This window comes from Leucoraja erinacea, chromosome 20, assembly GCF_028641065.1.
Source record: "Leucoraja erinacea ecotype New England chromosome 20, Leri_hhj_1, whole genome shotgun sequence".
Taxonomy (NCBI): Eukaryota; Metazoa; Chordata; class Chondrichthyes; order Rajiformes; family Rajidae; genus Leucoraja; species Leucoraja erinaceus.
Genome location: NC_073396.1, coordinates 17,143,966 through 17,161,456, shown reverse-complemented (window position 1 = coordinate 17,161,456; position 17,491 = coordinate 17,143,966). Strand labels below are relative to the sequence as shown.

Here is a 17,491-nt window from a genome sequence, read left to right as displayed (position 1 = left end):
CATACTATGTATGTTTTCCATAAATGCTGCTGACAGCTACCAGAAATTTCTGCATTAATGAGGTTTGTTACCATCTAATTGACCAACACCCTCTACCCTCCTGCCCCCAGCTCACAGAAAAAGGAGCTGAATATTAATTTAAATAACAAATAAATCGCTCACAGTATGAATGTAAACACGTACTGTTGTTCATCAGGTGAAGCAAGGGGGGGGGGGGGGGGGGGGGGGGGGGGAGGGTTAAACCAGGCTGTGGTCCTGATTCAAAGCCAGTGGTCATCCTTCAATAGGTATCTTGATATTGCTACCTTGCTTGAAATCTACAATTACTTGGTTTCTATGGCTCAGTATTTCATTACTGTACACTAAGCCATCAAAGACTCCTGCAGAATTGCAATATTTCAGTAAGATTAATATTTTAATTAAATACCTTATCAAACAAGTAGGCTTGTGAAAGCTCATACTGTGGATAACAACATGTCATAAACTTGAATTTGCAAGGCAAAGTACAATATTTTAAAGGCATTTGGACAAGTACTTGGCTAGGAATGGAATAGAGGGACACATGTCTAATGCAGAGATTGGCATCACGGTCAGCTTGGATAAGTTGAGCCAAATGATCTATTTTTATGCTGTACATATTTTATGACTATAAGAGTATCATTGCCCTGCTTGACATATTTTCAAGGTCTCTCTTTTCATCAGCTATTTCATTTCTTTAACAAATACTGTAAACATCAACTCCAACATCAAGAAACTCTCTATATATGCTGATATTGGTTTTCCATCATTTTTGGGATTTACTTTACTTTTTGGATTAATTTTCAACTTACCTCTTTGTTCTTATCCTCAAAGTCCTTGATCATTTTTACTCCAGTTTGCTGATTATTTTCGTTTGCTTCCCGCAAGCATTCCAAAAAACCTTCCACTTCTTTATTGCGTGCGTCATACCCTTCGAGTCCATATTTAAAGAGTTTCTGGCAAACCTCGGTGAACTCAATTTTGTATGTGGCAAATTGTCAAAGATACTATCATGTACAGACTAGAAAGGTGGTATGTACATTTCTGATATATGGCTTTCACTAATAATCAATCTCACTCCTTTCATTTTGTCTCTGCCATTCATCTTTCAATATCCATCCAAGTTGAGGCATTGGATGCTGCAGTTCATTCCCCAACTGCTGTTATCAGAACTGATTTGTCAGACATAAAGCACACCAACAATCAAGGGTATTAACCCAAAGATCAGATGTTCCGTAGGCAACAATCACCACGTGGTGGCTTTTCCCTACGAAGCATCTTGTTTGGTAATGTTACACTGTCTTTCGTCTTAACCTGCCAATGTCGTAACATTCAAGTTTAAAATGCCACTGACTTTTTGCAAGTTTAAACATTAAAAATAGATATGGTTCCTCATTTTGCTTCTTCCTAATATAAATATTTTACATCTGAAGAATATCAGAAAGTTTGAATGCAGACAACTACTGAGGGAGAGTGTTTAAGTGGGTGGGTGGCGCGACCGACGTCGCAGCGGCCTCTGCAGTCTGTCTGTCTTTTTTTTTTTGTTCCGTTGAGGGTATAGTTTGTAGTGGGCTTTTAAATGTGTATGTGTGGGGGGCGGGGGGTGGGTGGGGGAAACTTTTAAATCTCTTCCCTGCACGGGGACCTGTCCTTTTCCCTGTCGGGTCTCCGTTGTCGTTGGGGCCTAGCACCGTGGAGCGGCCTCCAACCGGAACGACCTGGGGGCTCAAGTCACGGAGCTGGCGGAGCTGCGGACTTAACATCGTGGAGCTGGCCAGCTTCGGAGCGTGGAGAGTTCGGAGCGTGGAGAGCTGCGGTGGCGACCCGACTCCGGTGGATGGTGACACCGGGAGCTCGCGGGTCCCCGGTGGGAGATCGCTTTGCGGGGCACCGGCAACGGAGACTTCTTCCGCCCAAATTGCGGGGTTGAAAGTGACCCGGAGCAGGGCCTTACATCGCCCGGCGCGGCTTTAAATGGCCGCGGACTTGCTAGCGCCCGCAGGGGGCTTTGACTTTGACATCGGGAGAAGAATGGAGAGCAGGGGAGAGACAAGACTTTGCCTTCCATCACAGTGAGGAGGAGATTCACTGTGATGGATGTTTGTGTAAATTGTGTTGGTGTGTGTCTTCGTTCTTTTCTTGTATGACCGCAGAAACCAAATTTCGTTTGAACCTCATGTGAGTTTCAAATGACAAATAAATGGTATTGTATTGTAAGAAGGAATTGCAGATGCTGGAAAATCGAAGGTAGACAAAAGTGCTGGAGAAACTCAGCGGGTGTGGCAGCATCTATGGAGCGAAGAAAATAGGCAACGTTTCAGGTGTGAAGAAGGGTTTCGGCCCGAAACGTTGCCTATTTACTTCGCTCCATAGGTGCTGCCACTCCCGCTGAGTTTCTCCAGCACTTTTGTCTAACTACTGATGTAGTACTGGCTTAGGGCAGGCAACACAGTGGCGTAGTGGTAGAGTTCCTGCCTTGCAGTGCCAGAGGTTTGGGTTTCATCCTGACTGCTGGTGCTGTCTGTATGTATGGAGTTTGTATGTTCTCCCAGTGACCCGGCAGGTTTCCTCTGGGTGCTCCAGTTTCCACCCAGATTCCAAAGACATGCAGGTTTGTAGGTTAAATGGCTTCTGGTATTTGTTCCTAGGCTGATAGTTGGGTTGGCATGGGCACACTGGTCAAAATAGCCTATTTCTATGCTGTATCTCAAAACTGAACTAAAAACTAGACAATTAAGCTGCATAGGAAAAGTGAAATGAGGTCCCATTTGAAATCAACATTGAATGGCAGGCTTGCAAATTTGGCCTCAGGGGGATTGCATGGGATTGTTCTGATGGCAATAGTCTTTACCAAACACCTACACAAAAATGTTATTTTGTTTAAATCTGGAAAACCAGTACATTACTAACAGATGTAAAGTTGGAACAAACGCAAAGTTAGATGCACGAATGGTGTACTTTAAAGTGCTTAATATATTCATAACTCTTGTGAAAGGATATTGTTCCACAAATTCAGACACTCCAGGAAGCAGTAAAAGCTTTGCTGCTTCAAGATCTTCTGCATACATGCTGTCAAACAGACCTGGTCCATTCAGATATTCCACATAAGCGTCCTAATTGCAGAATGGAATTATTAAACCAAGAACCTTGGTGCACTACAAGGGGAACCACACACAAATACTGCAAATCATTTGAATGTACAGTGAGGTAAATAATGAATCACATTTTAACTGTTGGCAGTTCCATACTGGGGCTTCCTCAATTAAAATACAATTCCACCACAATGGAACCTACTGTGCCAACACAACATACATTGGAAAAGAGGGAGGGGGGGGAGAGGGGGAGGGGGGGGGGAGAGAAAGAGGGGGGAAATATACTTTTTTTTCTGTTGCCATATCATGGTTGGGTAGTCGGATTTTCCAAACGATTGATGAATCAGTCTGAACTGGGCATTGACAGGTTTCTTAATTGTGGAAAGAGGGTGTGAATTGTCTGATCTTGACCTAGTACATCTTAAAACTAAAAATGTTACCGGCAAAGATGTGAACAGTGCTTAAACATAAGAAATATATTTGATGTTCTGGAAAATAAATACAACGGCAGATGCTGGAATCTGAAACAAAAACACAAAGCAGTGGAAAAACACAATCAGTTCAGTAGCATTTGTGGAAAGAGAAATGTGTTAGCCTTTTGGGTTAGGCACCCTCCAACAGAATAGCATTTTCCATTTTTACATTTGATGTTATCTTCTCTTTTCATGCAATTTCCATTCCTCCATTACCAAAACTGGCTAAATCCAAACTTTTTGATCTACATTGATATAAATACTTAAGTGAAGATTTGACGGTTGTTTGTATTACATTATGGTGAAAGAGGTTTACCTGATGTAAAGCCAATTCTTCTTCTTCCAATCTCATCTTTTCAAGGGATTTAAATTCAAAACCTTCTTGGTGTACCAGGTATGCAATGTCAGAGTTATGCATTTGTAAAGCAAGTTCTTTCTTTAAGAAATAGACATTTGTTTTATTTACGACGATTGCAAAACCATTTTTCCCTACTGTTTTCTTTCTTCCCTCTATTCCCCCTAATTATTTCAAAACAGAATATGTAAACATAATACAGAACAGGAGATAAATGTTCAGTGTATCTATATACCATAGACCATATATATACACAATAAATAAACAGATAAAGTGCAATAGGCTGTTATAGTTCAGAGTTTGGACTTTGCTGGTGGACCCTCCAACACCTCCAGTTTAAATTCCATTTGGAATATTTTTGTAGGACCAGGAAACCAAAAAGCAAGAGTTACTCCAGGGAGTTACTCCAACTCCAGGAAGTGATTCGGTGTTGGTTTTCAGCGGTCGCAGTGAGGCAGCAATGGCGGCCAGATCTCCCGCACTGCAAAGGGAGGAGGAAAGTGCCTGGCACCGACCAGTTGCCGTGGCAGTGCACATGTGCCGTGCGGCCGATGATGTGCTGGCTATGGTTGTGCGCATGTGCAGGCCGTGGCAGTGCGCATGTGTAAGTCGGCCGGCTATGCCGGCGGATGAAGAGCGGCTGGCCGAGCGGAGACCCGGGGGCCCCGGATAAGGATGGCGAGCGGAGACAGAGAATGACAGAGGGAGAGATAGAGAGGGGGCCCCCGTTCAGAGTTGAACGGCAGGAGTCCCAGGTGCTTGCCAAGCTGGGCAAAATGGCACGGCTTTTAGGTTGCCCGGCGGGATTTTAGATGACCATTGGCACCCGGGCAACCGTTAATTTCGAGTCCTGACTAACCTGCGCATACACAGCTGATGGGCCCGCACTGCGCAAGCGCAACTGCCATGTTCAAAGTTCAAACCCGTAGCCCACACGGGAGGCGTGGTCCCCCAACTCAACCCATTGCCAAATGTAATAGTCCAGCACTCCCCTGCCTCCCCCAGCACTGGACTCTAAAAAAATTCCAATTGCATTTCCCCAATTGCAATACCAATTCACCCTCCCCCTCCTGTCCTGCCAGGAGCTGGAGCAAGTGTTGTATGATGGCAACATTGTTGCAAATGTCGGGTGGAGGACTGTGATATCCAATTCAGGTGAAAAGTTGGCGGAAGCAGAGTGTTCCTGTATCGCAACTTTGTATCAAAGTTTGTTGGAAGCTGGCAGGAAGGATTTTGACAATAAAATTCTTGTTAAAGTTGGCTTTTTAAAACCTTTACACATCAATAACGTGAAATATAACATCAAATCTGAAGGAAAGTTGATTCGTCTGACAACGGGGAAAAGCCGAGTGAGAGTCTGCAAAAAAATATACGTTACCATGTACTGATGTGGCGAAAATACAATCACACAGACAGACACACACACACACAGAAACAAGATGAAACTTTTAATAGTATATAGATAGATATAGATAGATATATAGAAATAGATTATATATCTATCTCTCTCTATATATTTAGGTAAAAAAAACCCGAGTGATGTCACAATGCACTCGCAAGGCAGGACGGGACACTCTGGGAAGGAGGGTCACTCCAGCGCTTGCCAGCTGCCAGCGCCCGATGCCCGGTGGGGAGGCTGGTGCTGAAGCTGGAGTGAGGGCCGAACCCAGGGCTTGGGGTGGGAGCGTGACCGGGGCCGAAAAAGAAACCACCGCTGGAGCAAAGGTGATGTTTTTGTTTTATCAAAATGGACAATTTCATAATTTCCCACATTAATGTGACTGAAGACAAAAAACACATGGCAGGCAGTGACAAGTGGAGTGCCACAAAGCTCAGTGCTGGGACCCGTTATTTACAATATATATTAACGATTTAGACAAGGGAATTCTCCAAGTTTGCGAATGACACAAAGCTGGGTGGCAGTGCGAGCTGCAAGGAAGATGCTATGAGGCTGCAGGGTGACTTGATAGGTTAGATGTGTAGGCAGATGCATGGCAGATGCAGTATAATATAGATAAAGGTGAGGTTATCCACTTTGGTGGCAAGAACAGGAAGGCAGATTATTATCTGAATGGTGTTAGATTAGGAAAAGGGGTGGTGCAACGAGACCTGGATGTCCTTGTACATCAGGACATTCCCAGAGGTTGCAGGTGGTTGTCGGAGGTTGCAGGTAGTGGAAGCAGGTAGGAAGACTGACAAAAGCCTCCGGGAACCTCCGGGAACCGCACGGAAACCTTGGATGGGGCGCAAAGTCTCCAGAGGTTTCCGTTCAGGTTTCCTAAGTGGGACAGGGGCATAACTCAACAAGGACTCAGCACAATAACGAGGAAGGGGAGAAAATTGGTGGCAGCTTTAAGCTGCAAATGTTTTTTTTTTTAATTCTAAGTGTTGGATCACACAGATTCATCAAATTATGTTGCAAAATCATCAAAAATTACAAAGGATATTCCTCTTATAGATTTCACATAATTTTCACAATGTTACGTTTGAAACCCACATGAAAAGGCAAGCACATGAAGACTTCCATATCTTTGTGTTTCACAGAACACTGGACAGTTAAATTATTAATGAAGATCTTGCTGCAAATTATTGTTTGATTAACTTTACAATTACAAAGCTGGGTGCATCACATAATATAACATTCAATCATACATCTCCTTAACAACTGCACAATTCATCATCATATCATTTTTATCACTAATCCACTCTTATGTAATACTTACTGTCAATTTATCTATTAATCTGAAGTCCAGGTACATCAAATTAGGCAGAAAGGCAGGGATGTACAGACTGTACCGTTCACTTTCACTAACAGGGTTTCCAGCCAAATTCAGAGTCCGCAGCCTCTTAAATCTTCTTAAATAGACAACCTGCAAAAATAACTATTCTAATTTAGAAAACTGTATCGAAACATAATGTACTGAAAATGTTTAAAGTAAACAACAAAATGAACTCCAGTTAAAAATCACTTACAGATTCCAGGTCACTGATATGATTTTTTCCAATGGAGAAAATTTGCAGGTTTACTAATGAGTCCATGTTTTCAAATTTGGAAATTCTGTTATTGTACAGACTAAGGTCCTCCAGTTTAACCAGTTCATCCAGGCCTTCAATCATTTCAATATTGTTAAAGGATAAATCTAGGAAAAAAAAGTGCTTTTTTGAATTATTCATTCCTTACCATATTCAGATTGCAGGTTTTAATAAGTGAGTGGTAATCGTATATAAATCTGTTAGCTTCACCCCAACTTAAGAATTAGTTTAAATGTTTTTACATTATCAGGATGCCTCACAGCTTGGATTCAGACAGCTCCATCCAAGACCGCAATAAATTGCACGGAATTGTAAATGCAGTCCAGACCATCACACATACTCGCCTCAGTCCCTTTCATTGACTCCATTTACACCTCACGCTGTCTTGGCAAGGCCAGCAGCATAATCAAGGATGAGTCGCACCCTGGCCACTTCCTCTTCTCCCTGGTCACCATCTTGTTTTTAACATACGCATAGAAACCCTTGGGATTTTCCTTAATCTGACTCGCCTGGGATTTCCTGACCCCTTTGCCTGCTTGAGTTCTTTCCTACTCGTTTTATATTCCTCAAGCCTCATCTGATCCAGGTGATTAAGATGCATGGGTTTCAAAATGACTTGGTCGAATGTATTCACAACTAGATTATAATTAGAAGATAGTGGTGGAAGGTATATCCTGCACTTTGATCAGCTGGCCTTAAAATAATTCCCACACGTCATATGTGGATTTACCCAATAACAACTTCTCCCAATGCACCCTCCTTAACTCCTGTCCAATGACATTGTAATCTGCCTTGCTCCAATTAAGTACCTTCCCCCAACATCCAAACCTGTCCCTATTCAAAACAAATGTTAACACTTATGGAGTTGTGATTATCTCCAAAATATTCTTCCACCAAAACACTAATCACCTGGCCAGGCTCATTTCCCGATACAAGGTCCACTATGATCCCTACTCGTGTCGGACTATCCACACATTGTTTAAGGAGATTTTCTTGGCTACACCTAACAGATTCTGCCCCATCTTATCCTCTTGCCCTGAGTAAGTCCCAGTCAATATTGGGGATGTGGAAAGGAGGTGAGTGAAGAATTATAGGGGCAGGTTTTGCATCTCCAGTGGTTGCAAGGAAAAGTACCTGGGGAGGGAATGGTTTGGGAGGGAAGGGATGAGCGAACCAAGCAGTTCTGAAAGGAGTCGTCTCTAAGGAAGTGTAAAGGGGTGGGATGGTAAAGGGAATGTCGGCATATGATGTGTTGGATGTGGAGTGTCAATGCAGTTCTGCTCACACCCCCTCCCCCAGACGAAACAAGGATGTTGTTCTTCTGGTCCTTATCTGCAACCCCACTAGCCTCTGCATTCAACACATCATTCTCTAAAATGTCTGCCATTACCTGCAACCTTCTCTGACCCGACTCGTGTAGGTTTCTCATCAATCTCCTCTTGAATGTTATGTTATTTCACTGAATGAATCAATTTTAATATTACAAAATTATAGCTAAATTAAATTAAAATAGATGTACCAATATTCTGAGTTTTTAAGCTTACCTAGCCATATCAGGTTGCTCAGTGTGTTCAGTCCTTCAATCTTTTCAATGACATTATTGTCTAACTGGAGTTTAGTCAATGATGTGAACTGCCACATATTGTCAATCTTCAGTATATCTATACCAGGGGGAAAAAGCTCAGATTTTATGCCGATCTTCCTTATAAAGGCTTCTTAAAAATTTCTCACATCAATCTTTGTATCACCACTTTTTACAGCATGACTATTATTCAGACTTATTGTTCATTCTTTCTCAAGCCTTCATCCCCATCTAACACATTTCCTATTTTGTTTCCTGTGAAATACACATTGTCATTAACAATCACAGGGTAATCACTGGCCATTCAGATTCAAATAACTTTCAGTACACAGGAATATATATTTTCATATTTAAGTAAATGCAAGAGCACATTATCCGGCAATCAAATATAAATCCTTTAACATTACATAGGTAGTATTTATGCCACTAAGTATCTTCTTCACACAAGTTAAGCCACTGGTAAAACATACTTTGAAAATCAAGTTGAAGGTGGTCAACATCTTTGAAGTCAATTCCTTCCAGTTGGGCTATCTGTCCTGCTCTTCCTGATGGTCCCTGTTTCTTCACCATCTCTTCAAGCATTTTATCATCAATGACACTGGGTTCAATTGTTTTATAAGGCTGGCTCATTTTAAACGGCTGTATTCACTTAAAAGGAAAACATAGGAATAATATTAATATTTCTTCAACAATATTATCAATGAAATTGAAATTCTGATGTTGCAATGATCATCAGAGATTGTCACACAGGATATATTCAGTGCTTCTCAGCAAAAGCGAAAGATGGATGCCCCTCAGCTGCTCTCACATACCTCTCATTACACAAATCTGCAGCAGTTACTCACCAACAATCTGCTCACTGATGCCCAAATTGGATTTTCCAAGAACACCTGGCTCTGGACTTTCTCACAGCACATCTAAAAATATAGTTTCCTGAGGATTGACTGCCTTTGACATCAAAGCAGTATTTGGCCACATGTGGCATGAAGGAGACCTGGTAAAACTGAAATTAATAGAAAGTAAGAAGAAACACACCAATGAATCAGATCATACCTCACATAAAGGATTAACAAGCCATCACCATTTTCTCTACGCCTGTACCACCGTCGTACAGTCTAATGTGGTATTTTATTTATAACATTTTCTAGCTGATCAATGTTAACTCTGTTTCTCAATCCAAAAATGCTGCCTGGCCTGTTCAGTATATCTGACACATTAATTTAAGACTTTCATATTCTGCAATGTTTTACTTTTTAATAAAGCACTGAAGTTTGAAGCTAAATTATTAATATGATCACCATCAACTATAGTTCAGAATGTAGACAAGGCAATATTGAAGTTTTAAAATATGCTTTAACATTCATCCTTTATGTCATCGAAAAGACTCAGTTCAATGCACGGAAATAAGTTATCCATTGGACTTAGACTAGGACGTTATGCTTTAACATTTGAAATTTCAGCTCCGATTACTTTTACTGCGATGTTTAACAAGCAATTTAAAATGACTGTCATATTTAGCCCAGTTAATGAGTGATACATAAGACAAAATTAAAACAACAGACATTGCTGTGCTTTCGCGAACGTACAGTTACAACCTTACCCATTTAAGACCAATCGGATCCAAATTTGTGCTTGGAAGCCTGTGACCAATGGTCACCAAGGCATATAGAGTCAGAGCAAACAGTACTGAAACAGGTGCTTTGGCTCAACTCATAAAATGTTCTGCCCACAAATCTTTCCAAATATCTTTTAAACATTATCAATGTATCCACCTATATCACTTCCTCTGGCTGTTTGTTCCATACACCCACCGTCCTGTGTATGATAGAGTTGCACCTCAGATCAATTTTAAATCTTTCCCCTCAACCTTAAACTTATGCCATTTAGCTTTTAGAGTGCCCTACCTCAGAAAAAAACTACCACCATCCATCTTACCCAAGCCCTTCATGATTTTGTAAACCTCTATAAGGTCTTCCCCTTAGCCTCGTTTGGTCTAGGGAAAACAATCCCAGCCTATCCACTCCTTCCTATAATTCAGTCCCTGGCAACATCCTTATCATTTTCGGAAAGCGCCTGGACCTGATACCCAGGCGTGTTTTAAAAACCTGTGCAGACCAACTGGCTGGAGTTTTCACAAACATTTTCAGCCTCTCACTTCTGAGGACTGAAGTTCCCACCAGCTTTAAAAGGGCATCAAGAAGAGTAAGGTGATGTGCCTCAATGACTATCGACCAGTGGCACTAACGTCTGTGATGATAAAGTGCTTTGAGAGGCTGATCATGGCGCAAATCAACTCATACCTCGACAAAAACCTGGACCCACTGCAGTTCGCTTACCGCCACAACAGATCAACGGTGGATGCGATCTCACTGGTTCTCCACTCCGCTCTGAACCACTTAGACACCAAAAACTCATGTGTCAGGCTGTTATTCATTGATTACAGCTTGGCATTTAATACCAACATCCCCTTCAAGCTGGTTACCAAGCTCTCCGATCTAGATCTCTGCGCATCCCTCTACAATTGGACCCTCGACTTCCTCATTCACAGACCACAGTCTGTCTGTATTGGTGGAAATGTGTCATCCTCGATAACAAACAGCACGGGAGCACCTCAAGGCTGCTGTACTCACTCTATACTCATGACTGCGTAGCCGGACATAGTGCGAACTCCATCATCAAGTTCGCCGACAACACCACTGATCTGGGATGTATCACTGATGGGGACGAGTCAGAGTATAGAAGTGAGATCGACCGATTGACCAAATGGTGCCAGCAAAATAACCTGGGTCTCAACACCAGCGAAACCAAGGAACTGATTGTGGACATCGGAAGGGGTAGGATGGGGACCCACAGTCCCATTTATATCAATGGGTCGCTGGTGGAAAGGGTCAAGAACTTCAATTTCCTGGGCATGCATATTTCCGAAGATCTCTCCTGGTCCCAGAACACAGATGCAATCATAAAGAAAGCACATCAGCGCCTCTACTTCCTGAGAAGATTACAGAGAGTCGGTATGTCAAGGAGGACTCTCTCGAACTTCTACAGGTGCACAGTAGAGAGCATGCTGACCGGTTGCATCGTGGCTTGGTACGGCAACCTGAGCACCCAGGAGCGGAAAAGGCTGCAAAAAGTTGTAAACACTGCCCAGTCCATCATCGACTCTGACCTCCCTACCATCGAGGGGATCTATCGCAGTCGCTGCTTCAAAAAGGCTGCCAGCATCATCAATGACCCACACCATCCTGGCCACACACTCATTTCTCTGCTGCCATCAGATAGAAAGTACAGGAGCCTGAAATCTGCAACATCCAGGTTTAGGAACAGCTTCTTCCCCACAGCCATCAGACTATTAAACACAACTTCAAACAAACTCTAAACTATAACAGCCTAATGCATTTTATCTGTTTATTTTTGTGTGTAGATTGAATTGAATTGAATTCCTTTATTGTCATTCAGACCTTACGGTCTGAACGAAATTTCGTGCCTGCAGTCATACATACAATCATACAATAATAAACAACACTAAACACAAATTAACATCCACCACAGTGTATCCTCCAAACACCTCCTCACTGTGGTGAGAATAAATATATTCTATATATATATGGACACACTGATCTGATCGGTATTTATGCCTACAATATTCTGTTGTGCTACAGCAAGCAAGAATTTCATTGTCCTATCTGGGACACATGACAATAAACTCTCTCGACTCTTCTGCCTTTAACTCTGACTTTTGTTCCAACCATCTGCCTATCAAAGCCCTCCCTCGCCTGTGTCCAGCCACACTTTCTCATGCCTCCCCTCTGCCAGCTTTCTTCCCCCCTCGCCCCAAATCAGTCTGAAGAATGGTCCCGACAAAAAAAACAATCGTATCCGTGTTCTCCTGTGATGCTTTTGTAAACCAGCATCTGCAGTTCCTTGTTTCCAGTTATCCTCCGTCAACGATGTTAAAAAATTTTACTCTGGCGCGGTGGCATTAGTTCACATCTTATCTTATATTATATATATTACTAAAACTCTGTTCTTGACCGGTTTTGGCTTTCTGTGCTGCGGTTTCCGAGAGTACGCCGCCACCTACGGCCGTTATTTTTGGCCACCTCGCTCAGAGCCCCCCTCCGCCCCATGTGTGCCGAGGATTTTTCCCGTCGATGAAAATTGACAGAGATATTAATGTTTTTACAACATTCCACATTCTCTCTGCTGCCCCTGCTGGAGGGAGAGGGAGGGAATATAAAACCAGGAAGTGGTGCGCCTCAATCAGTCTCTGCAAGTGGTGTGCCTCAATCAGTCTCTGCAAGTGGTGTGCCTCAATCAGAGCTTTGAATGATACACAAAAAAGCTGGAGAAACTCAGCGGGTGCAGCAGCATCTATGGAGCGAAGGAAATAGGCAACGTTTCGGGCCGAAACCCTTGTTGCCTATCTCCTTCGCTCCATAGATGCTGCTACCCGCTGAGTTTCTCCAGCTTTTTTGTGCAACCTTCGATTCTCCAGCATCTGCAGTTCCCTCTTAAACACAGAGCTTTGAATGAAACTGGCAAATGTTTACAGCACTGTGAGTACCCTTAATTTGGTTTGAAAATGAAAATATGGTTAGAGGTAAAACAGCACTGCCTGGAAATGGTTGTTTGGATTTGGGTTGAAGTAAAAAGGCACTCTCTCTCTCTCTCCCCCCTCCCTCTCCCCTCCTCTCTCCCCCCCTCTCCTCCCTCCCCTCCCTCTCTCCCCCCCCCTCCCTCCCTCCTCTCTCCTCTCTCCTCTCCTCTCTCCCCCCTTCCTCTCCTCTCTGCTCTCCCCCTCTCCCCTCTCCCTCCCCCCCCCTCTCCCCTCTCCCCCCCCCCCCCTCCTCTCACCCTCTCCCCCCTCCCCCTCCCCCCCTCCCCTCCCCCTCTCCCCTCTCCTCCTCTCCTCCTCCCCCCCTCCTCCCCCCCCCCCCCCTCTCCCTCCTCCCCCTCCCCCCCCCTCTCCTCCCCCTCTACTCCCCCTCCACTCCTCTCCTCCTCCCCCCCCCCCCCCCCCTCCCCCCCCCCCTCCCCCCCCCCCCCCCCCCCCCCCCCCCCCCCCCCCCCCCCCCCCCCTCCCCACCCCCCCCCCCCCCCCACCCCCCCCCCCCTCCCCTCCCCACCCCCCCCCCACCTCCCCCCCTCCCCACCTCCCCCCCTCCCCCCTCTCTCTCCCCTCTCTCCCTCTCACTCTCCCCCTCCTCTCCCCCCCCCCTCCCTCCCCCCCCCCCTCCCCCTCCCTCTCCCTCCCCTCCCCCTCCTCTCCCCCTCCCCCCCCCCTCCTCCCCCCCCCCCCCCCCTCTCCCCCTCCCTCCCTCTCTCCCTCCCCCCCCCTCTCTCTCCCCCTCCCCTCTATTAGCGTGAGTGCGGGAGGGGGGGGGGGGTAGTTAGTGTGTAATGCTGCATGCCGCCCCCCACACAACCGCATGTTGGGGAAACAGACCCAACGGGTCTGCACTTGGTCTAGTATTGACTATATTTCCTACACTGTGAAGCACTTTGATTTATTCAGAGATTCTTAAGAGGGCATAACGAATACTGTATTCTGAACGAGTCACACATTTTATTGGAAGATAGACACAAAACGCTAGAGTAACTCAGCGGGGCAGGAGCTTCTCTGGATAGAAGGAATGGTTGACCTATTATCCTATCCAGAGATGATGCCCGTCCTGCTGAGTTACTCCAGTATTTTGTGTCCAACTTCATCCATCTGCAGTTCCTTCATCCACACATTTTCTTTTCTCATTTGCCTCCCAGCTTTAAACTGAAAGATAATGAATGCCTTCGGAATATTCAGAAATGATAACGTTTAAACCAATACATACCTCCTGTTATTTTAATATATTTCGTCGCTAGCATCGGGTATTCATCCAGTGAATGCTGCCTGAGCCCAGCTTCTCTTGGTTGCTAGGATAAATATCACGTGATCTTAGCTCGTCCCACCTCCACCGCAGTACTCGCGCTATCGTCATCGCCACCACTGTATCGTAAGGCAATTAATAAGTGAAATTGTTTTATTTTTTTAAGTGAAAAATGATCTAAAATAAAATAATCCGTGAATGGGGCCGGGCAATGTCGTTACCGTCCTCGATGAAACTGAACAAACTTGATGGCAACATTGATTGATATGGATATTGGCCTATAGAAGATGAGGACGGCAATGCTGTAGGCGGGACAATAGGAGAGCGAGCCAATCACAATATAGAAGGGGAGAAGCTTGTTCAGACCATTAAGTTAGGTTGAGGCCGAGGCAACGACATTCGGGTCTCACTGATGTTTGGGAGGGGGGGAGGGTAAGCACCAAGATGGAGTTCTTCATTGGGAACCCTTTTAGTACTCCAGTAGGACAATGTGTAGGTGAGTGTTTCACATCCAGCCGTCTTATTTAACTCCTTGCTTCTACCTTGTATGTGATTGCTCATGCTTCATCCATGGTGAAATACGCGTTTGTTGCTTTAAATCATTCATCACGCGAGTGTCGCGTCATCTTTGCACTTAATTTGCTTGAAAACCTTTACTGACTTAGAGTTTTGTAAAGTAACTACAAAGCCCTTGATTAATTAAGCAGTATTTTTGTGAATAACGAATGGCGTAAGGTTAAAGGTTTCCGCCCAAAAGAAAAATGTTTGTTTACATTTATGCAAAGTCATTGCAAAACGAAATAGACCATACTCGTTCATTTATATTTTGATTTCATAAATACGTTTATTGAGTTTTGTCTATGCCGTAATGTTTAAGAGGAATGGCAGTTTAAAAACAATTAGATTGCCCTATTATCCTTGGCCCTTGTTGGATATTGACGCTCCTGACGCCAGCTTGGACCGTTTGTGTCGATGGTGTTTTATTTTACTTGTCTTAACTATATACGAACAACAACAAAATAAAATCCATTCAAAAATCTGTGTAATTTTACATATTCTCTTGTGCTACTGCAGTTGAGCATTTCAACACGCGTGATCCATTTGCTTCCAGGATTGGGAAATCATGAATCGTTGTAAACTGGTTTAGTCACAATTGATGACACACACGTAAAACGTTTTGTTTGGATGTAAAATTAAGAACAGATTTAAAGAAAACCAGAGCTAAAATGGTTGACAGCTTTATTTTCACTGCTTGCCCACAGGTACTATCAACTTTGGTTGATTGGATGAGTACTGAAACAATAATATAAGATGCAAACTCATATGTATCAGATTTTCCCCTTAACAAAATTTAAGGCATTTAAAACAAGTTAAATAATACCTGAAATTAATTTTCAAGGTTGGCTATTGTATGCAGTTAAATTTCAGCAATATGCAAACATAATGGTAATAAAATGTTTTGAGGGTGTTTTATTGTCATATATCCCACCTAAAACAATGAAATTCTTACTGCAGTAGCACAAGACAATATGTAAACATGGTATACTGTAAACAAAATAATGAGAATTTATATATATATGTGTGTGTGTGTGTGTGTACATATACTCACACATATACAAACTATAATAGTGCCAAAAGATTAAACCAATGCCCCCAAATCTATGTAGTTCATAGCTTATTTGGAGGTTGTAGCGTTTAGTAGCCTGATGGCTGTAGGGAAGTAGCTATTCATAAACCTGAACTTTACAGTTTTCAGGCCACTATATCTTCTTTACGATGGCAGGAGTGCATTTTGAGGCAGTGGACTCCTATAAATCCTTTTGGGGAAGGAGTCAGAATCCGTGATGGACTGGGCAGTGTTCACGTCTTTCTGTAATCTTCGCTCCTGGGCAATTGTGTTGACGAACCAGGCCATGGTGCAATCAGTCAATATGTACACCAGTAGAAGTTCAAGAGAGTCCTCTCTGACATACCAAATCTCGGCAATCTTTTGGGACGGTAAATGCGTTGATGGGCTTTCTTTATAATTGCATCAGTGTGCTGGGTCCAGGAAAGATCTTCTGAGATATGCACGCCCAGGAATTTGAAGCTTTTGACCCTCCACCATTGTCCCGTCAATATAGACAGATTTTTGGGTCCTCATCCCTTTCCAAAATCCACAATTAGTTCTTTGGTCTTATGGGTCTGTCCCACTTAGGTGACTTTTTAGGCGAGTGCAGAAGACTGCGCTCGCCACATGGTTCGCTGGTGGTCTCTGGTGAGTCTCCTTCATGGTCACGAGCAGTTTCTGCGACCAAAATTTGGTCGCCATGGAGAAAATCGATAATCCTGTAGTCGAATGTGCAGTTGTAGTGGGGTCGCCATGTAGTTATAGGTAGTTGTAGGTAGTTTTAGTTAATCGCCTTTGCTAACCGGTCATTTTCATTGGCTCATTGAGGGAAAAAAAACGTAAGCACAAGTTTTCAGAATCAAGGATAACCAACCGGTAATGTTAAATGTCTGCTGAACTTCACAGCTGTGTATCTCTGGCTTATTAAAAGTTGTCTGGCTTCTCAAAAGTGTCTCCACTCCTTCTCCTCCCCTCCCCTCATTTAAAGGACTTACTGTACACTGTGCTAGCCGTCTTGACTATAGCGCCAACCTTCCTGTTCATCGCGGTGTGTGTCTGTATCACCTTGGCTTTGCACCATGTGAATTTCAGACCGCTCCTCTGCTTGCCCTGGCCCCCGCCTTTGCGATGCGTTTGTGTGTGTGTGTGTGTGTTCCACTCAGACAGTCGCCGTTCCAGTTCCCGGTTTTTCAGGTGATTGCCGGCAACTTGACAGTCGCTGGCTGTCCGCTGAGAAATCGCCTAAGTGGGAAAGGCCCATTACTGATATTGCGATTCAGGTTATTGTGCTGGCAACATTTGGTCAGTCGACCAATCTCCCTTCTAACAACAATGGTTGTTAGAAGGTAGATCTAACAACAATTAATCTAACAACAATGGTGTCGCTGGGGAACTTGAAGATGTAGTGAGTTCGCACTGTGTCCGACTACACAGTCATGAGTATGGAGTGAGTAGTGCAGGGAGC

General features: G+C 43.8%; 1 protein-coding gene across 3 annotated transcripts in view; it reads right to left on the bottom strand.

Annotated features, from left to right (window-relative positions):
- drc3 (dynein regulatory complex subunit 3) overlaps window positions 1-14,728 on the bottom strand; it is a 28,710-nt gene extending 13,982 nt beyond the window's left edge. Inside the window, exons 1-9 of one of the 3 annotated variants that reach the window (XM_055651389.1) lie at window positions 14,382-14,722; window positions 9,399-9,556; window positions 9,024-9,201; window positions 8,516-8,632; window positions 6,912-7,078; window positions 6,662-6,820; window positions 3,900-4,019; window positions 3,019-3,131; window positions 831-1,005 (exon numbers count right to left, since the gene is read on the bottom strand). In XM_055651389.1, coding sequence (XP_055507364.1) covers window positions 831-1,005; window positions 3,019-3,131; window positions 3,900-4,019; window positions 6,662-6,820; window positions 6,912-7,078; window positions 8,516-8,632; window positions 9,024-9,183 — 1,011 coding nt within the window. In that variant the 5' untranslated portion in view covers window positions 9,184-9,201; window positions 9,399-9,556; window positions 14,382-14,722. Of the gene's footprint in view, window positions 1-830; window positions 1,006-3,018; window positions 3,132-3,899; window positions 4,020-6,661; window positions 6,821-6,911; window positions 7,079-8,515; window positions 8,633-9,023; window positions 9,202-9,398; window positions 9,557-14,381 lie in introns of all 3 variants that reach the window. The other 2 variants (XM_055651390.1, XM_055651391.1) reach the window with 2 other exon arrangements.
- Window positions 14,729-17,491: the final 2,763 nt, after the last annotated feature.